This window comes from Phacochoerus africanus, chromosome 4 (genome assembly GCF_016906955.1).
Source record: "Phacochoerus africanus isolate WHEZ1 chromosome 4, ROS_Pafr_v1, whole genome shotgun sequence".
Lineage (NCBI taxonomy): Eukaryota > Metazoa > Chordata > Mammalia > Artiodactyla > Suidae > Phacochoerus > Phacochoerus africanus.
This window is the reverse complement of record NC_062547.1, coordinates 92,284,525-92,307,695: the sequence shown is the minus strand read 5'-3', so window position 1 is coordinate 92,307,695 and position 23,171 is coordinate 92,284,525. Positions and strand designations below refer to the sequence as shown.

Sequence of the window (23,171 nt, the reverse complement as noted above, 5' to 3'; positions counted from 1 at the left end):
ACTAAATGGTGGTCAGTATTCAAAATACTCTAAACCAAGTTGGGAAAGTAAATGTAGTTGAACTACTGGGGCCAGATGGCATATGCTTCAAGAATTCTGGGGAAACCCAAGTGTTAACAGGGACATTGATGGCCCAAGAGTACAGTCTGCTATCATTCCTATTGTGCAGATTGCAAATGTTAGACAATTTGGAAACTAATTAATTAGTTATTTAATTAACCAATTAATTTTGAAAGTTTCTATAGGATGCCCTAGCCAATTAGACTCCAAAAATGGCCATTTCATCTCTGACCAGCTGGTGGAGTCTGTAATAAAGAATGGGGTTATTGGAGTTCCCATCGTGGCTCAGTGGTTAATGAGCCCAACTAGTATCTATGAGGATGCAGGTTCGATCCCTGGACTTGCTTAGTGGGTTAAGGATCTGGCGTTGCCATGAACTGTGGTGTAGGTTGCAGACACAGCTCAGATCTGGTACTAAATTATGCATATAATAAGAATAAAATTGTGTAAGTATTTACAACAGAACATAGGGTCTGGAAATACTTGTAGAGTACTTGTTTCAAAGATATGCATGTGATTATAACCAACTTCCTTTTTCTCTCCTCTCTTTCTCTCCTTCTTTCCTGTACTTTGCTTTTTAATTCCTTCATGCATGCTTGTGCATATGTGTGCACGCACACACACACACACACAAACTACATCACAAATTTATATCTAGAAATCCATGTTCAGCTCTTATCATGTGCTTCAGTACCTAGAAGGTGGTCAGCAAAGTTTTATGTTTTCAGAGTGAGGAATTGGGATTCAGCTGGGTGTCCTGACTATAAAATCCAGTTTTGAATGAGGTTATTTTTTAAAAACAATTCTCAGTAGGCAGTCATAGAAGTATAAACCTCAAAAAGTGATAACTATTCCTATGATAAATGAACTATAAAAATGACCAAATATGGAAAGTCTTATTTTATACAGGATTGCTATGTAACATTTTTCTTGTTATAAAATAATTTAGTATATTCCAGTATACTTGAAATAGATGAAGACTTTTTTTGGAAATGGTAATATCTTAATCTATGAAAGGAGAAATATATGTAATTTGTTATAAAGAAGTTTAATTTTCATTTCATTACATTGTATTCTGTGAACATTTATATCTAGTCTTTAATTAAACATGATTTATTCAAATTGAGGTCTGTTTCCATTTAGATTGCTTGCATTGTTAATCACAGTGCAAATAGCCTCCACTGCTGAAAGAACTCTTACATTATACTAAGATATAAAGGTTTCTGTGTAATTTGCATCTGTTGTCTGAGCCTACATGTTACTAGATGTGTGCACAGGCAAAAATGTTTTTCTTATGTTGCTACTATGTAAAAGTATGTAACTAATTTAACATAACATCTGTATTTGTATGAATTTAGATTAAGGAAGTTTTTGATAATGTAAAAATTGAAAATTGTGCAGGAAATAAAAGGACAGTTTTTATCGCAAATTGAGTATGGATAGAAAGCCTTTTCACTTTAGCAAATGCAATTCCAATTTCTTCCTCTTATTAACCTCTGGTTAAAGGTATAACTGTATTTTTAGAAACAAATGGTCTTAATTATAACTTCCTTGGTTGTTCATTGTAGATCTGGCCTGATGAACAAGTAGAAAGAAGTTCAAAAGTTCAGAGGTTGATCTGTTTCATTTAAATTCACATTCACGTGGTTAACTGCTACTTATTGTGTAAAGACTTGGAAGAAATAAGGAAGCAAAGAACAACAGCGCCTGTCCTTAAAAGTATATGTAATAACTCTTGATTATTCTCACATTGTCAACTATGAAAATTTCTTTCTATTAACATCTTAATGCAGCAAGAGCTGAGTTCAATTTTACTTATGATATAGTTCAGTGTTACAGTGAGAAATGCTTTGAGCCTCATACATGAGAATTAAAGTATTGTTGTACCTATTAGCATTAAGTCCCCGGTGGGTCTTTGTCCTGCCTTCCTTCGCTATTTCTTAAATCATCCACATATGGTTTTACTAGGTCTTTCTAGAGTACAAGGTTAAGAGGCCAGCCAGATCCAAGTCTTCAGTGCACAGATATGAAGACAAGTTTCCTCAGCTGGCACTAAGGGTTCATGATAATCTGGTCCCTATCTACATCCTCAGACTTGGCTCCCAACACTCCCCTTCCTGCTCTATGCTCCAGAAAAACTGTGCTATTCATGTTTCTGAACATACCATCATACCATAAACATCTTTCTTCATTCTGGTCCCTGCTTGGAAATATACCACCATCTTCATCCTGTTTTTATTAATCTTAATCTTCCTTCAAGTTCAAGATGAAATCCTATTTCCCTTATGGGGTATTTTTCAGACATTAATACTTAGTTTCTTCTCTAGAACTATATAAAAGGGTAGCTTTTGTCTATTTACAAAATAAGGCAATGCATTCTTTAAGACATGCAGATTTGTCATCCACTGACATATTCTCACCTAAAACAAATTGTAGAAGAAAAGATATATATTAGGCATGTTCCAAAGTAGCCAACCATTGCCATTGCCTTATATTGAGCTGGCAAGAAAATAAATAGCACGGTGACTTTTGTGCCACTTTCAAAATTTAGTGTTTGCATGTTAATCTAATATAACATCTAAAATTTTGTTAAGACTACAAAACTGAATATTTTATCAGGAAAGAAAAATGAATAAATGACACATTCATCCTTCCCTTTTCCTTCCCTCCTTCCCTCCTTCCTTCCTTCCTTCCTTCCTCATTTCTTTCTGGAGAGTTTTTGTGTCAAATATTTGGGAGTATATTATAGTTTATAGTACAAGCTATTTTTTAGAGATTATCAGATTCTGATTTTAGTCTAATATTTGCTATTGTAGAATGCTCAAATTATTCAAATTTTTTGAACATAGTCATGAATTTTCTCTGCTCTCAAGCTGTAGCAGTTGACCAGAAACCAGGTTGGCTTTTTCAGAGAAAGTAGTCACCTCTCTAAGTAAATTTAGCCATAAACTTAGAATGAGCGGGTGTCCAAATCCACTTCCAGGAGGAGTTGCTGTTTAGAAGCAAGAAGTTAAAGGAAAGAGGGCAAAATAAAGGTTTTATAGTATTTTGTTCTTGTTTTATTTGAGGCGGTAATTTACTGATCACATTATTATTATTATTATTTTAGGTTTTTATTTTTTCGATTTGAGTCGATTTACTCTTATGGTTGATTTACATTGTTCTGTTAATTCCTGCTGTGTCAAGTCATATGTACATATATGTGTGTGTGTATATATGTATATGTATATTTTTCTTTTTCTCACATTATCCTCCATGATGTTCCTTCACAGGTGACTAGATATAGTTTCCTATGCTATATAGCAAGATCTCATTGCTTACCCACTCCAATGCAATAGTTTGAATCTACTAACCCCAAACTTCCTCTCCATCCCACTCCCATCCCCTCACCCTTGGCAACAACAGCTCTGTTCTCCATGTCCAAGATTTTGTTTCTTTTGTGTAGAAAGTTTTATTTGTGCCATAAATATCATTTCAGATATAAGTGATAGTATATGGTATTTGTCCTTCTCTTTCTACTTCACTTAGTATGAGAATCACCAGTTCCATCCATGTTGCTGCAAATAGCATCATTTTGTTCTTTTTTATGGCTGAGTAGTATTCCATTATGTGTATATATACCACATCTTCTTGACTCATTCATCTGTCAGTGGACATTTAGGTTGTTTCCATGTCTTGGCTATTGTGAATAGTGCTATAGTGAACATAGTGGTGCATGTATCTTTTTCAATGAAAGCACTGTGAAAATTCAGGACTTTGGAATACCTTTTGGCATGTTGCAGTGTATCAGAAGGCACATTACACATCTGAAAAATTTTTTTCAGATTGCCTTCACCACTATTTTATTACAAATTTTATTAAGAAACATTTATTGGGCACTAGTCATCTTCCATATAGAGTGTGCCATTTATGGAGGTACAAAGGATAGTGCAGGACAGGTACCACATTTATAAAGCTCAGAGACTGACAAGGTGAAAGGGTGGAAGGCACATAGATAGACGTTCCTAAGTAACACCATTTAGGTATATAAGAAAGTTGTGCGAATAAGAGCAGAGCAGGAGTTTGGTTAAGATGGATGGTGGGGAGGGAAAGCATTGAAGGGCAGTGTGTGTTCTCCAACTACTTCACCAGCTCCCACAGAACCTAGCCTGATGCTGGGTTTAGAGGGAATGACTTGCAAATATCAGTGATTGCTATTTGGCTGGATTCGCCATTATTTCTTTTTTCATTCAGAATCCCATCCGTTATCCCTTTTACCCAAAATTAGTATGGAAATCAGTATAACTTGCTGAATGTTTCATATTTCTGATGATTTTATGTCAGGCATAATAATGTTATATCAAAGGTAAGTCCCTTTAGTTATCCTAACTTTAGAAACCCTTGAATGAGATTAGGAAGTGATCATCATTTTCATTTATTATACTTCACATGTAACAAGTTTTAGCTATTAACTCTAATTTGCTTCTCATCACATTCATCAAAGGAGAACTATTTAGAAACTAAAACATCTCTGTCAGTTAGAATTTTAATGAATTAAGATGAAATGAGACAGTGTTAATTGGCAGTAGTTGCTGCAGGGAAGGTTTCTAGATCTTGTAAGTGATACCAATTCATTTCTCTATCAGGATTAATTTGTTTGATTTAATTCTATGGATACACTGAATATTTCCCTAAACTATTCATATTTATTTTCAAAATTGGAAAAAATGGTTTAATTCTATTGGTGTTGCATTCAGATTATGAATTTCACCTGAACTTGATTTAACTGGATTGTTAATAAATTGTTGATTGTAAGCACCATTTGTATTATTGACTAGAGACATGCACACACACACAACATAACAGCAGTATTTAGACTTCGTTTTATTTGAAATGCCTGAAACCTTCCAATAACTGATCATCTTTTCACCAATAATTCTCTTCCTCTCTTTTCTATTTTCCTCAGATATAAATGAGTGTGAAGCTGAGCCTTGCAAAAATGGGGGAATATGTACAGACCTTGTTGCTAACTATTCCTGTGAGTGCCCAGGAGAATTCATGGGAAGAAACTGTCAATACAGTAAGTACTCATATGTACCTTTATTGGCATAGCCTCCATTTTAATGGTTTCTGGGTCAAAGTCAATATAACTTGCTTCCAGAGATCATAATGCATTGAAACGGCACATTTCGTATTTGTTATTGTTAATGTTATTAACTTACATATATTCTCCGGGATAGTTCTCACTTAGAGCGCAGCAGGCATGAGATATGATCATCTTGTGGTGTCACAGGAAGTCAGCAGTTCCTCTGAAACCCAAGTGCATCTCTCCCATAAATCTCATTTTGTCTTTTGAGTATGTGTATGACCTCATTTTCTCCCAGAGGGATTACTCTGGTTCAAATAATAAACTCAGAACATCCTAACCAGAAAACTTCTGCCACAAAGAAAAGGTAGAGATTAGTGAGGATTCATGTTGAGCTGGCCTACACGTTGATAAGAATTTTACATGCTATTTATTAGTCTTCTATGAAGCCTAGGACAGTAGGATCTTGGGATGATGGGTCAAATTATAGGATAGTACTTTGCCTGAAGTGTTTATAAATAAGTAAAAAGCATCCCACCTTCCCCCAAACAAACAAAAAATTAGGGAAAGGTAGTAACAAGATTATAGTGAGTGGGAGGATAATGGGGCATGAATACATGCTAATGAGAAAAATAGTGATGTAGCTTAATAACTGTTGGGCACTTAGAGAAACTTAATAGTGCAACTGCTTTAACGTATATAAAACTATGAGAACATCCTCACATTCCACAAATTCAGAAGGCAAATACAGATGAGGATTCAAACACTGAAACTGAGACACATTGTCTATGTGGTTTGCACAGGTTCTCACAGATAATGAAAGAAGTAGGACTAGAAGGAATCTAGAATCAGATCTATGATTCCCATTTCAGTGTATTTTTCTCTAAATCAAGATATCTCTTTGGACAGAGGTGAGCAAGATAAACACAAAACACCCTCCACCTCCACTCTTTCTTACAAACACACACACACTCACATACTCCTTCCTCTTTAGCCAGAATAACAATTTCATTTCTCATTTTCCCTCTTCCTTTTCCCTTGACAACATAATTTATACAATAAAACAAGGAAAATTGTTGATGAATTTATTTGGGTTATGTATTTAAACAGAATGGTAAATCTAGGGATTCTCACTACCCTAATCATGAAAATTTTCATGAAAATGATGAACTTGCGAATATCAAAGGAATGCCTTGGATTGGGGACAATTTTTCTGAGCTTGAAAATATTTAGAAAAGGACATGGAGCATGAGCTTCAGGCCTGGATGAATGGAAGGACAGGACTGTCTCACTAAGCAGTTTAATCGTAAAGCCAAACATACCAATAGCCACCCAGTTAACTGACCTAGCAACTTTCCTATAAAGCCTGTAACTAATCACCTGCTAAAAGTAAATTCATTTGGTTCCTGGCCCACCCAGGCCCAGATCTTGCATCTTTTTTTCCTTTGGTTCATGTGACTTGAGGATGGCCTAGTCTGTAGTCACCTCTTGCTCCCTGGCCTTGGAGCATCTGGATAGTCAGTTGGTTGCCTATCTGTTGAAAATGGAAGGAGTGCTGGATATGAGCTGGACATTGAAACTGATGACTAAAACCTGTTCATATCTCCATCAAAGATTTTACTGAGGTTACCACATCCAAAAAATACCCTTGAGAAGTTAGAAACCTATTGATGACGAAGGGCGTATTGAAATAGACCTTGAACTTAATTGCTACCACTTTGCATCTAATGTCTTCTAATCGGTTTTTGCAATTGCATGTAAGATTCTTTGGTCTTCTTCAACTTGGTTTTGTATTTGTATAATATTTATATTTAGATCCAGACTTCTCTCTGAACATGAATGATAATGAAGTGTCTTCCTTAACCTATCATACTTTCTGACCTCCTACCACTTACTCTGTTCATCTCTGCGCCCTGACAGAGATTACAGAGTCACCTAAGGTCCACTTTACATATGTCACTGTTGGGGTATTTGGTTTTTCTTGTATTGATTTGTAAGATTATGTAATAATTTAAGGATCCTAATTCTTCCACATTGTCTAGGTTTCTGGGGTATGGTTTTGCTTTTTTCTATGGCTTTTTAGCAACTTTAGAAAAATCCAGAGAAAGAAAGTGCCTCTTGTCACAACTGATGATTTAGTATTACACATTGGGAACTTAGAACATTCACTCACTGCAGGGCACATAGAAGCACCTGTGGGTTACAGGTGGTGCCAGGTCCAAGCTGACTGAGTTTAGGATCATGGGAGTTGACATTATATAGATTATAACCAATTTACCCACTTCCAGTCTGAAGGAAGATTGATATACTTTCTTTAGGCACTGTATCTCGTCCCACAGGGGTACCACTAGGTCAGCTTACACCTGCAATAACGGCAAAAGCCATTGTTTGAGCAGATAATTCATGTGAGAGAGGGAAGGGAGAATGATGGAGACTAACTGGTGGGTGAGTTAGATGACAACCAAACCATCCTTGTGTTCACATCCAAACTGTCTTTGGTCTAATGCGGGGCTCCTACAACTTATGCATACATCGCTTGTACCACCTCTTTCTTATTTGTAATAATGGGTCAGTTAAGTTCTGGCATATTTTAAAATGAAATTATTCTCAGTGCCCCCCGAAATAAATAATAGATGTTCCAAAGAAATAGAAATAATTCTTAAATCTACATAAAAATAATAAACTACAAACATAAATGATAAACTGGGGAAATATTTACAATGAACATGAAAAATAAACATTTCTTATCCTTAATTTATTATGTCTTTCCACTCGATAAAATAAAGCATAACAACAGAACAACAACAAAAAAACAGCAAGAACATGAACAGAACCTTTCCTCAAAGGAAGTAGTTTACTATTTGTCATGTGATATTTGAATTGCATCTCCATCTTTCTCCTTATGTTTATTTTGAACTGATAAAATTGGTAACTTTGGAGTTCCCATTGTGGCTCAGTGGTAATGAGCCTGACTCGTATCCATGAGGATGAGGGTTCAATCCCTGGCCTCACTCAGTGGGTCAAGGATCCAGCATTGCCATGAGCTATTGCGTAGGTCACAGACTCGCTCGGATACTGTGTTGCCATGGCTGTATATAGGCTGCCAGCTGCAGCTCCAATTCGAACCCTAACCTGGGAACTTCCACATGCGGTGAGTGCAGCACTAAAAAGGCAAAAAAAAAGTAACTTTATGACCTGAAAATAATAATTCTATTTTGAATGAGGATTTAATAAGAGCATTAGATGTGTGAAGAAAAGAATGGAATGACTATGCACCCCTCTCAGATTCTTCCTCTCACATCCCGGTCATTTCCAGTGAAAACTGGAAGATGACAGAAACAAAAGAAAATATAAACAGAAATGGGTGAAAGGCTAAAGAGGAGCAGAGGCGAGCTGGCAGACTTTAGAATGAATATAGAAAAGAAAAGAGGAGAAAGGAAAGGGTGAGAGCTATTAACCAGTCTCTACACTAACCTTGCAGCACCCACAAAGTTCTGACACACACACACACACACACACACACACACACACACACACACACACACGCACACACACACGCACACGCGCGCGCACGCTCCGGGGTGGGGGGTGGGGGTGGAATTTGTCTGCATTCTTGGGGACATTGTAAAACAAAGGAGGTGACAAATAGAGTTTTTCAAAGATGTGAAATTTCCCACTAGACAATTTTACTTAAGAGAAGCCCTCCCCTCCTTCTAAACATGCTGCTTCCAGTCTGTTCTCAATTCAGCTGCCAGAGGAAGCCTGGAAAACAGAAGTCAGAACCCATCACATATTAGCTCAGAATCTGCCACAGGTTTCTGATCTCAGATAGAGTGAAAATGACAGATCTCCTGTTTCCCACGCCTTCTGGAGCCCTGTAGCTCTGTCCTACTCACTCCCCTCTCCAACCGCATCTGCTAAGAACTCTCACTTTCTAAGGCACTGCTCCAGCCGCACTGGCCTCCTAGCTGCTGCTTCTGGCACATTCTTGCCCTAGAGCATTTCTTTTCCCTTCTCCCTTATTCTGTCATATTCCTTGTTATGAACACTCCCGTACTTGCTTCAGGTCAATACATTAAAGGCATCTATCTTCTCAATGAGGTTTCCCCCAGCCTCTCTATGCCCTTTTTTCAACACCCTGAAACACACACTCATCCCCTTCTCTGCTGTAGTTTTTTACTTAGTATTAATCACTAATATATCATTTTTTTTTACTTTATCATATTGTTTATTGACTATTTCTCCAACGGAGTTTATATTCCCTGAAGGTGAGATTTTGCTGTTATAATCACAATTGCCAGAATGGCTGGCAAGCTGTAAGTGCTCAATAAATATTTGTTGAATGAATGAATGAGGCTAGGACTCGGAATTCTTTTAAGTATAGGATGACATCTCATGTCTCAGTGTTCTTAACGTCTATTAAGTTATTTCTCACCCCACTTTTCATTGTTTTGTCTTTTTAGAGCTCCATCTGTGGCATGTGGAGGTTCCCAGGCTAGGGGTCGAATCACAGCTATAGCCACCGGATCCTTTAACACACAGAGTGAGCCCAGGAACTGAACCCTCATTCTCATGGAGAGTAATGCACTCTTAGCAACCTTAATTAACATCCTTAGGTCCTCAGTTCAGGTTCTTAACCCACTAATCCACAACAGGAACTTCCTGACTTCATTTTTTAAGTAGTATTCTAATACTGACATTGCTAGTATGATAAATACAATCTGGTGTATCAGTTGGTGCTCAGTAAGATATTGCAAGTTAGATTGCTTTCCTTTAATTGATAAAAGCTTTTAAAATTCTATTTTGCATTGGGGTTGCGCAAATGGGTTTGACATAAAAGAGGTAGAGAGAGGGACCTCTTTCTCATTTCAGGCTGTTTCTACATGTGGACATCTTGATAATTTATTTGAGATCATTTATTTGTTTCTCCCTCATTTCAAATAATCAAAAGATATATGAATGCTATGATCTGACTAACTACTATCATTAACATGCTTTGAAAATATAAAAGTAATTTTGGAGGTTACTTTTTTCAGGGTATAGACAAACTGATCTTGATATCTGTCTACTTATCATCAAAAGATTTGTTTTTCTCAAATATTAACCTTTTCTCTGCTTTTTCTCATTTTTACTGTGCCTTCAATTTTAAGCAGTTTATTGAGACTACCTTTGACAGTTTAATTAAATGAAATATTTTTAATATTAATGATATACTGCATTTTAAAAACCCAAGTATATTTAGTCATTTTCAGTTAATTAAAGGCAAGACATTTAGTTGAGGTGCTATTTTAATATTATTTTTTAAAGTATATGAATTCTTTATTATAATGTACATCTCTAATTTAGCTATTAAATACTTTTATAAGAAATAAATTTATATCTAGCCCTTGCTATTATGCTATAATGCCTAATTATGTGGAATTAATTATTATGTGTATCAATCACCTATGAAACACTTTCAGTAACAATATAATTATTTCAGATATTTAAAACAAATGTTTTAATACTTGGCCAAGAACCTGCCTGTAATTTTCACATTAATTATTTCCTAATTAATATATGTAGCTGGGTTAAGGAAATAATGCAGCTGATTTAAATAATTTCAGTTTAGATTTCCATATATGGTTCATGCAATTTATCATTGATTTTAAGAGCTTTTAGTTATTTTTTAGTTCTATTTTTCACTCATTTATCACAGAACATTTAAGTGTGATTATTTTTTACTTTAATTGGAGCTACTTTTGATTGATATGTGAAAATTGTCTAGATATTTCCATAATATCTTCCACAGTATTACAGATATTCTTCTAATTAAAATGTTCATTTACATTCCCTTGTTGCTTTTAAATAATATAAGTACAAGGGTTCAGATATCCATTTGCATAAACAGCTAGAAAGGACAATGATGAGGAACTGGAGTGAGAAATGTATTCTCAAGAGAACAAATATGCTTTGCCATGTAGGGTTAACAGAACATGATCTTTAAAACTGAAGGAAGTGCAATGGAAATTGATAGTACTTTAGTTAACTAATCCAGAAATAACTAAGACTGTTTTCATTTATTGGGCTATGTGGCCCTCAGTAGCCATAGACAGTGGCCTCCTGGGTGTTTGAATGTGACATGATTAAATTTCAGGAATGGCACTCAAATTCATTTCCGTCACTGATACTATTTCTGGAAATTAAGATAGTCACCAAGGGAGCTCTTATAATACACCATCCCCAAACTATTATGCCAGAAAGTATTAAGACTTGGATGATTTCAGAGGATTTTATTAGAAATGAAAACTAAAATCTTCAACTGAGGATAGAGCGATGTTTCTAAATGTCAAAGTTATCCAGCTTTTTAAAATCTAGTAAAATAATCCAGATAATTCAATAGCTCTTTAAGAAGTCTGTCAGTTAAGTAATATGGACAAAATATGATTTGTGTGAATATAGTTGGCAAATTGTAAATTAATATTTCTGGGTATTCCCATCGTGGCTCAGTGGTTAACGAATATGACTAGGAACCATGAGGTTTCAGGTTTGGTCCCTGGTCTTGCTCAGTGGGTTAAGGATCCGGCGTTGCCGTGAGCTGTGGTGTAGGTTGCAGACACGGCTCGGATCCCGCGTTGCTGTGTCTGTGGTGTAGGCTGGCGGCTACAGCTCCGATTAGACCCCTAGCCTGGGAACCTCCATATGCCTCAGGAGTGGCCCAAGAAATGGCATAAAGACAAAAAAATAAAAAATAATTAAATATTTCTGTATCTTCATTTTTCAAATAGCTGTAACTCTTTACGCCTTCATTACAGATGAGTTAATATTTACAAATACACAAAGTTATACTATATAGATGTACATATGTAATCTTTGTTTCGATATCAATGTGTGCTGTCAAGTATATCTGTATAAATGCAGACTTATCCAGTGAAAATTGCTAAAATACTTTATAAATAAATAAATGACAATGATATACATTATTATATGCTCAACACAATTATTCCTTTTATAAAGGCAAATCTGTAAATCAAAACTCTCAGCTTATCTTAATATTTTGCCATCAATTGTCATATGATAGTGTTGATTTTCATGTAGGCTTTTCCTGTGAACCAAGTGGTATCCTAAGTGCTTTAAATATTAATTTTTAAAATTCCCTTAACACACTTGGTGGTAGATTCTTTTTATCAGTGGCTTCATGTTACAGAGAAAACTGAGCTACTGAGTGATGAAATAATTTGCATAGGTTCACAAGGCTGGTAAAGTGCAGATCCTGCCCTTACCTTAATCCCAGGCATTGGATCTGCAGAGCCTGTACTCCCAAGCATGATCGATCCTGCCCCTTGAAGTGTGAAAAGAACACTGTTCCACTGTTTTTCTTTTCTTTTTCTTTTTTTTGCTTTTTAGGTACACAGTTGCGTCACATGGAAGTTCCCAGGCTAGGGGTCAAAGGTTGAATTGGAGCTACAGCTGCAGGCCTACCCTACAGCCACAGCATTGTGGGACCCAAGCTGCATCTGCGACCTACCCCATAGCTCACAGCAATGCCAGATTCTTAACCCACTGAGTGAGGCCAGGGATCGAACATACATCCCTATGGATACTAGTTGGGTTCCTTTCCACTGCTCCACAATGGGAACTCTCAGGAACACTGTCTATTACACTGTATACCTGTAGGACAGTTGCACTTGAGGAGTGGCCTTGGCAAGTGGCTGCAGAGTAAGAGGAAAGAGCACAGACTTTGAACTGGAATAAACTTGGGATTTAAATTCTGGCTTTTTCTCTTTGTAACTATATGTCTGAACAACATTAATTGCCCTTTCTATTCCATCTGTAAATGGAATGAGTGATACCTTTTGGTTTATATCGATGGGCAGATTAAAATTAAGAGCATATATCAAGTCCTAAGTAAAATACCTATGTCAATACATGTTGTAAATAAATAATTGCACAAATAAATGAGTAGACACAAGGGTCTTCGAGTTATTTAAAAAGATAATGGTAGTTTTATTCCCATCTTTCTTTTGTCATAATTTTGTGAAATTTCAAAGCTTTAAATTGCCTGTCTTTAGAAAATGACTATGTATTGGGAACAAAATGTGTAGAAGTCACTTTAATGCTTTGCATACCATGTTTTACAAGTATATAAATATAGGAAATCTAGTGGCATTAATATTATTTTAATAAAAAATATTATTAATTTAACCAAAACCATTATAGAAGATAAGAGCTATGTTAGTTTTTGAAAAATTTGACATCATAACATATTTCTGAACCACAAATACCTAAATTCATTTCTTTATGTTTTTATGTTTGTGATTATTGTAAGATGTCACTGTTATTTTGATCAAGAATTTTAATGAATGATGAACGGAAATGAACAGTGGAACAAATAATTCCAGTACTTTCATATCTAATATGGATGGTCAAAGACTATAGATTTTATCCTGTAAAACACTAAATTCCTATTCTTCTATATCCAGGTATGACTTAAATCCAAAAGCAAAATATAAGAGATTCTGAATAAAATAAATAGTTTTAAAAATAAGTGGTGTTTATAAGGAAGTGAAAACAAGAATTTATACACACATAAATTTAATAAGAACATTGCATAAGTCCAGTGTTATAGTGAATATATCCAATTATGCTTTCAATAAGTAAACTAGCCACAAATATTTGTCTTTTTTTCAAACCTAGTTTTCTTCACTTTTTTAAAGTTTGTTGAAGTATATTTGATGTACAATGTTGTGATAATTTCTGCTGTGCAAGAAAGTGATTCAGTTACACATATACACACATTCATTCTTTTCCAGATTCTTTTCCCATATAGATTATCAGAGCATATTGGGTAGAGTTCCCTGTGTTATACAGCAGGTCCCCACAGGCCAGTCATTCCATATACCATGGTGTGGAGTTTGGGGTTAACATACTGAATTTTTCTTAACATAGTTTTCCGCAACGTTTTCAGAACCTATATGAATTAAATAATGTAGTCACCGAATTGCACCAAACAGTAGCCACTCTTTAAAGCTGGGGCAACAGTGACAGTTAAATTCAGTTTCTACTTTCATGGAATGTACAGATTAGTGGGAGAGAAAAACAAGAATTACATAATACCTAGTTGCAGGATATGATGAGTACCATGAATGAAAACAGGAGGGAACCATGATAGGGGTAGCTGTTCTGTTTTGGTAGTTTAAGGAAGTGACATTTGGACTCTGGCTAGGAGTATATAGAGTAGGTACCAAACAGGGAGGCCTGCAGAAATGAGAATTTTACAAGGACAATGTGCTCAAGAATATACAGACCCTTTGTCCTTAAGAATCTTAATATTAAGTGGATGAGTTCTTATTGCTGTATAATAATCACTGCTGAGGTTTTTTAGGATGATCACTTCCCTTTTAGGCTTTGACAATATGAAATCAAGACCTGTTGATGGCAAGAATATTTATATTTTAGTAATCCATCGAAACTATTTTGTTATACTTTCATAAGAAATTTTTTTTTTTTTTTGCTTTTTGGGCCACACCTGTGGCATCTGGAAGTTCTTTGAATTGGAGCTGTAGCTGCAGCTGCTGGCCTACACAGCCACAGCAATGTCAGATCCAAGGTGCATCTTCAGCCTACACCACAGCTCAGGGCAATGCTGGATCCTTAACCCACTTGAGCAAAGGCAGGGATCAAACCCGCATCCTCATGGATACTAGTAGGGTTTGTTAAAACTGAGCCACATCAGTAACTCCCCATAAGGGATTTTTAAAATACCCAAATAGACTTTAATTTTTGCAAATGTAGCAAGAAGTCAAAGAAAAACAAAGAAAAATAATCATTGGGAGTTACCATTATGGCTCAGTGGTAAGGAACCCGACTAGAATCCATTAGGACTCAGGTTCAATTCCTGGCCTCACTCAGTAGGTTTAAGGATCTGGCGTTGCCATGAGCTGTGCCGTAGGCTGCAGACGTGGCTTGGATCCCATGTTGCTGTGGCCGTGGTGTTTACAGATAAAAAATATCTCCTATGTTTTAGAAATTTGAAATGGTATACTTTAGTGATGATTTTTGTCTTAGAAAGCATTGCCTAATATCAATGTAAGATTACTTTCCTTGAATACATAAAATAGGAATTAATCCAGAACTCCAATAGGACAGGAGAAGGATAACAAACCTCAGGCTGTCACCTTTTATGAAAATTTTATAAAGTTTTGAAAAAAGAAGAAAGAAATCCATCATGGGTTGTTGAAAGTTTTATATTCAGAATTAATTGTATAATGTAAATCCAAGATACATAACATTTAAAATCTACCCATATATAGAGGGATATAAGTGGAAGTACCATAGCTGTAAACACTTGAGTATAGATAATTATTTTAACTTAATTTCTCCCATTCTTTTTAAAGACATGACAGCAAGCACAAAAAACAAACAAACAAACAAAACCAGAGTATTGTGCAGGTATATCAATAGCCCTCAAGGAAAGAAATGATTCCAGCATTACTACAGGATGAAGTCTTTGCAACAATAAACACAAAAAATTGACTGAATGACAAAACAGAATTGGATTTTCTGTGTCTGACACAGAATTTCTATCTTCAAATAGATGCCTCTGGGTATATTTTTCCAAATGTTGCCCAACAATTTTATTCATAAATATCACACTTTGAAAATTCACCTGCTGTACCTTAAAATGATAATCTAATAAAGGAAGGACAGAAAAAATACTGCAGGATGCTCAGATAGACCCCCTAGGACTTAACTAAATACATCTAACAAATTGAATCAGATTATCATTACTTGACAGCTTTGTATTTGATTACAAATAATTACCAAAACACCCAGTAAGATCTTGCTTTTCAAATTATGTAACATTCCGTTACACACTAACCTGCATATGTCCAGGGACTAAAATTTAGTTTTGCATTTATTCTCCAGGCTAAAACTCACTCTAATATTTCCTCTCAAAAACAAAGGTATAGCACATAGGGATCAGAAGAGTTTGGGAACAGGATAACTTGATTTCATCCTTGTAACATTTAGAACTATAGTACATAATTGAGAAATATTGTATTTCTCTCAGACTGTAAATATCAAACATCACCCCACCCTCACCCTTGTAAAAAAAAATGAAGAACCCAAAAAGTATGTACAGTACAGAAAAACAAAAATCTCTCTATAAGGAAACACTAGAAAAGAAGTCATCCTAGTACTCAAAGGCTGGAACATAGTTAAAATATAATTTGTGGGCTAGTCATTATTCTTTACACATGTTACTATGGCATTTTTGGGTGCTTAGGTGAAGTTTTGGGTCTGAATATCAAAGTGAGGCTGAGATGGTTATTTCATAATGGAGAAATTATAGGCCACAAATCACTGTGGTTCTTCTTTTATCAAATTCACTGAACAGCAGAGATAAATGCTTTTCTCAAATAGAAAGAACAGAACACAGTTTCTGATCTTTTACCAAATGTGCACAATTTCCCATGATTTCCTGAAATCCAAAGGGTTTCAAAAAGTTGCAGTAAAATTTCACTGGCAACCGTGGAGCTGAGCTAGTTGAGACACTAACCCCTGGGGCGCGCCTAGCTGTAGTTGTCACCTCCTTCAGCAGATTAAGAAGTAATCGCTTCCAGCAGCATGTAACACAAAGAGCCTAGTGCTTTTCTTTCTTTCTTTCTTTCTTTTTTTTTTTTTTTTTTTTTTTTTTTTTTAGGGCCACACTGGGGCATATGCAGGTTCCCAGCCTAGGGGTCAAATTAGAACTGGAGCTGCTGGTCTACACCACAGCTCACAGCAACGCCAGATCCTTAACCCACTGAGCAAGGCCAAGGGTGGAACCTGTGTCCTCATGGATACTAGTCAGAGTCATTTCCACTGAGCCAGGATGGGAACTCCCCTTATGCATCTTCAAAGCATTCTTATTCAACTGAAGGAAGGAGGTGCAACGGATTTCTTTCCCGGCTTGGCATATTGAATTGTAGGTGCATTGGGCACATCCTGATAAGCCAGGACAGCTTGTTATTAAAATGCAGATGGTGACTCACAGAAACATAGAAAACAAAGATTTGAATTCGAGAGGCGGATGAGAATGGTGAAGTGGTAAGATCAAATGTTAGTGCCCAGGGAGAGATTAAAAAGAGTAAAAAGGATAAGATTCCTATAGATAGAATTGAAGGCAGGTAAAGAAATTCTGTCTTCAAGGGAACTAGAAATAAGTCACAAATTAAATAAAAGAGTAATCAGAGAAAGAGAATAAAGACTTAGGGCAAAGAAAATAACCTTTCCCAAGCAGGAGCTGGTCAAGGGAATGGATACCTAAGAAAAGACGTTTTAATTTGGAGCCTCACATCATTAATAGTCCTTAAATAATTGTGGTGGGTGGTAGAGAGAATGCCAAATTTTAGCTATTCCAGATAGAGCAGGTGCCGAGGAGGAAATAACAGCCACAGAGCAGCTCCTCCCAGGTTATAGTGCACTCGACTTTGAGCCTATCCTAAACCCCAAAGAGCTGTTAAGGTGGCCAAGGACCTAAAAATAAATTTCCTAATAGTTACCTTAATAGCTTTATCTGGTCAATAATACACATTCTTTTTAGAGCTCTAACGGGAATGGACACATAAAGTATCCAACTTAAAAATAAATTGACTTGAGGAATATGGTTCTATAAAAAGAAGTAGAGCCAGACAAAGTCAGTAAATTCAGTCCTAAAATTCAAGGAAAACAGGAGCAGGGACAGAAAATAAACTATTCTGACAAGAAAAATGGATAGAACTATACTTATATAAGGGAGCCTATAAATACTCAGCACTATTATCTAACTACAAAACACCAAAGAAGTGAAACCTCACCTCTTAGCTCCAAGAAATCCAAGGATATTTGGGGTAGTTTGTTAAAAATAAAATTCACTTTGCATTTTTTTGGTATACTCAGACATGCAATTTTTTAAACATCCATAAAATGGCTATTTGCTGTATAAATGTTGCCTCATATCCACTCAGCAGTAACTTAATAATGCCATTTCCTTTCCCATTAGAGTTATTGCTGGTTCTACCATTGTTAATAGTTGTCGGCTTAACAAAACATGGGCACTTTCCTGCAGGGTTTAATATAAAGGATGTTCTCAGTCCCACCCCTTTAAGTACTTAATGCAAAGTTTCTGACCGAGGTCACAGGACCCTCAAGGGTGTATAGAATTCAGGGGATCTACGTTTTTTGATGAAAAAAAATAGCATGTTTATTTTTACTAATGGCTACATGAACCTTAGCTTTTCCATCCATTACAAATAAAGGCAACAGCCAATCCTCACATTAGCAATACCAGTGACTATCACTAATAGAAATCACAGGTATGTTTATACCACATTATGTCTGTTGGACGGAGCTGGAAATACCATTTACATCTTTCACTAATAAGGAGCTATAGTAATCCTGCCACCACCTCTGTTATGTAATGTTTTAATAGATATGCACATGCATTACTGTGTCACACATTTTAAAATATTTTGTAATTACTTTGTGCTTTTGTTCATTTCATTTTATGCACTAAAAAAGCCTTATTCTGAGAAGGGTCTCTAGGCTTCACAAGACTGATGAAAGTGTCCATAATGCAGAAAAAGTTCAGAACCCTGAATTATTCACTTCCTGGTTTCAAAAGATATTTTTCCTTCCTATGTAATATAGATGGAACTTTTGGAAAGAAAAACTATTAATGATCCATTTTCATTAGATGTCCACTTTTGGCTTTGCTTCTGAATGTTGTTCTCTAGTTCCATTTATACAAAAATAATAAGAAAAATAGCAGAGAATGATACTATTAAGCAATGTTTTTGTCACTGTGTTTACAGGAGTTTTTATAAGCAGGGTTGAGGTTTTTGTTTTTGTTTTTTTTTAAACCCATTGCTGATTCTCATCAGCTGTGCAGGTTTAGAAAGTTTGAAACAAGACCTGCACTGCTGGTAAGAATACAGGTCACTGTTCATGTCTAACTCTAATATGTATTCTGAGTTAGAATATGTATTTTGAGTTAGACATGAACAGTGACCCATGTTTAACAGAGAGAAAAGAGATAAACTAAAAAATTATCCTCCTCCCCTACCCAGAGGCTCTGATCTGAAGTGGAGCTCATCCAGTCTTACCAGGACCTTTTCAATTTTCTCAAAACCAGTTGCATAAAATTTTATAGTCAATTTAGGTATTTGGGTTGCCAGTGACATAATCCCAGCTGCTTTAGAAAATGATAGTTTGTGTATGAGTTAACCCAAAATTTCCAGTGGTCCAGAATCATAGCATCAAATACAAAGTATATGTGGATTACTCATTACATGTGAAAAAACAAAAGGAATGCTAATCTATTCAGCTTTATTTTCAGTCAATGTTCGCATTAGTTTGAGAGCATCACGGCATTGTCACTAAACATGTAATTAAGTCTGTTTTTGAATTTAGTTGTTATTTCAGAATATACTGATACCTAGGTTTATTTTAAGCAGTATATGCTTCCCAGGCTCATATGATTCTATCATTTACTTGGCCTTCTTTCTTTAAGGAGGATAAGTTTGCACAGATCCCTGGATGTTGAACTGGGATGAAAAGGTACAAATGACTGGTCATCTAACAACCTAGATCTTTTGCAACATGACTGTGACAGTAGCATTATGCTCAATGCTGAGACAATTATCAAAACATATACTGCATGGTCTTTGACATTAAGACATTTGGAATAGTGCTCTGATGTACATTTTTCTGGCCTTTGTGATTATAGAAAAGATGTATCTGCTCAATTTACCTCATTAAGAGGATGTTTTCAAGATTAAAAGTGAACCAAAACTATAAAGAAGGCTTATGTACCACTTGAGTCTCTGTTTTACTTTCCCATTCTCCCTCTCTTCCTGTTTCCAGGTCACATGGATGTTCATAAAATTTTTGCTTTTCCCTAATTTTTTACTGTTTCCTCCTTTACATGAATGATAAATTTCAATGTATTGAATATTCTTCAATTACAACAATGTTTGTACTTGAGATGGCTTTTTTTTACATTTTTTTAATTACTCAAATGAATTTATCACATCTGTAGTTGTGTAATGATCATAACAATCCAGTTTCACAGGATTTCCATCCCATAACCCAAGCACATCCCCCCACCCCCCAAACTGTCTCCTCCGGAGACTATAAGTTTTTCAATGTCTGTGAGTCAGCATATGTTCTGCAAAGAAGTTCCGTCTGTCCTTTTTTCAAATTCCACATGTCAGTGAAAGCATTTGATGTTGGTGTCTCATTGTATGGCTGACTTCACTTACCATGATAATTTCTAGGTCCATCCATGTTGCTAAAAATGCTGGAGATGGCTTCTTTTAAAGAGTAGCAAATAGTGCTCTGGCTTGCACATGAAAAGGCTATTTATAACACCAAAAAAGTGATAAGCTTACAATTGCAGCTGAGAAGGAAAAACAATTCATTTAGTGCCTCAACTCTTTTTCCTAGCATTGCAAAATACTAGCTTTTTATACACATTTAACTTTTTAAACAGTCAGGTGGGTTTTATCCTAGGAGCGTGAGTTCACTCACTATGCAGAACACTACAAAAGTCCTCACAGAAACATTAACTGTGTTCTGGTGTTTGGTCTACTCATAAAAAGTAAAACAACTTTTTTATCTTCTGGGGATAATGGCATTGTTGCCTGAAAATATGACAGAATAATGTATAAAATTCTGTCAAATAAAATGGATAAGCCAGTCTAACAACAACAACAAAAAAATTGTTTTCCCAGTCTGGTCATAAGTACTCAGATTTTTGTTTCTAATCTGCCCTGAAAGAGTTTTGTGGTTCTGGTTTCACTGTATCAAGTGCAGGACTGCCTTGTTGCCAAGTACCAGTAATACGGGAAAACCGAATTTTCCAAAAAAAAAATTTTTTTAAGAAGTACCCCTTAGAGAAAAAATAAACATAAATCATATACATTTCCTCATTTCCACAGTTTTAAAATACATGCCTTTCTATTGAAGCATATCAACATCTGAATTTGGGATACATCTTAAAATCATTGATATGTTAATGGTACATAAGAAAATGGAACACAATAGGGGATCTTTGTCTCCTAAGTCACAAAACAGTGACTTAGGCAACATTACCTTTCCAAAAAAATGTACTGCCATCAAGCATTTATATTAAGCCAAGCCATGCAAGTAGTGATTTTTTATTTTTAAATCAATAGAATAAAAATATGGATTAATACTAAAGCAAATGATGCATGCATTCATGCTAACCAATTCTATTTCCTATTGTGAGTAAGAATACTTTACTATTATTTATGTCAGGCCCCATCTGTAAAAGCCTGTATATTTGGCCACAGATTAATTATTCTTCCCAAATATAGGTATGTGTTTAGAAGAATTTAAAACTGATAAGATCATTATACAGCATTTCTTACACACACACACACACACATACACACACACACCCCTACCTTAGTTAGAAAGTGGTTTCATTACCTCTTTCTAGACACATTTCTGTATCATTAGGTGGTTTCTGTTGACGCTCTCTGTACTCTTAGCAACAGGTGATAGCATCTCTGAAAGTACAACTTGAAAAACTGTGGACATTGCAATTATTTTGAATGACCTTTATGTCTTTAAAATTTTTTCTGACCACAAAGTTTTATATATATATATATATATATATATATATATATATATATATATATATATATATATATAAAATACCCGAATTTAAAAAGAATAATATATATATATATAATATATATGTATATATAATACCCGAATTTAAAAAGAATACTCAGAAAACACAAAATTAAGTTTTAATTTCTTTTTCTTTTGAAAGGAGTCCTTTTAAATCCATTAGTTGCAAGATGCCACCAGAGGCTACCCTTACAATATTTATTTATTATTACCTTGTTCTTTGTAGAGAATGTCTTCGGTGTACCTGGTTGGCCAAATCCCATTTCAGATCTGAAGTTTTGCAAGGATAGACATTGTCTCTTCACTGTGTTTCCCTTCCTCATCTCTATAACAACTACAATCCCTTTGTGGATAGATTGGACATTTGACAAACCCAGGCAGTTGAGTGGCTAAGACTTCTTGAGAGAGCTAGAGTAAATAATCTTGGAGAGGGGAAGAGAGAGAGAGAGAGAGAAAACTGAATTTTTTTTAATTGCAAAAATTTATAGGCTTGGTCTTACACTTTTTAACAACACATAAAGTAAAAAAGAGTGACTGTTTTACATTCTAGTCACAGCCTCTCTACTCCCAAGAATATAATAGTACATACAGTTTTTGGAATTCCAGGAACTGGCTAGCCAAGTAAATTGTCAACAAGGCAGCTTTTATTACTGGTCAAAATGAATTTTTTTTTTTAAGTATTCTACCTTAACCAAAGAGTATTGATAGAAGTTAAATACTGCAAAAAATCATATTTCAGTTCATAATTCATCTATAAATTAGTCATAGACTTATGAAAAATGGGAGTTAAAACTGAATTTTAAGAGGATCACAAGGTATGTGAAATAAATATAATCAATTGATTTCTTCATATTTACTTTTTAATCTATTAGCACAGATAATAAATATTGGGTCTACACTAAAGTGAATATGTGAGAAGAGAAATATACTTGGGGAATGCAAGTGTATGTGCAAATGAATGTTGAATTGGTATTTGTTTATATTTCTGTAGTGATTATTGTACACCAAGCTAATGAAAACAAAAATTAATAGCGACTGCAACAGCTTTCTGGGGTTAAAACACAAAGTTCTTGAGAAAGCAATGACACAAATTTTGGAAATTATAAACTTTTATTTTTGTATCCTAAATTAGATTAATGTTGTGATACTTACCCAGATGCTAATTTCTTGTTTGAAGACACTAACACAGAAAACAGTAGCTTCCACAATTTAGCCAGAGGCATTTTGTTAAACAGAAAGAATGCCCTATGTCATCACTGGCTTTGTTATAAACACAAATATGAAAGCAGTTTGTATATTGTAGAGAGAAAATAAAAAGCCAGGGAGAGAGGAAAATTAAAGCTGTAGAAATCCTTCAGGTAGGCAGTTCACCAGACCTTTC

At 35.3% G+C, this 23,171-nt stretch overlaps 1 protein-coding gene across 2 annotated transcripts in view; it reads left to right on the top strand.

Annotated features, from left to right (window-relative positions):
* EDIL3 (EGF like repeats and discoidin domains 3) overlaps positions 1–23,171 on the top strand; it is a 438,462-nt gene that overhangs the window by 246,351 nt on the left and 168,940 nt on the right. For both annotated transcript variants that reach the window (XM_047778233.1, XM_047778232.1), the window contains one exon: positions 5,006–5,119. In XM_047778233.1, the coding sequence (XP_047634189.1) occupies positions 5,006–5,119 (114 nt within the window). The remainder of the gene's footprint in view (positions 1–5,005; positions 5,120–23,171) is intronic.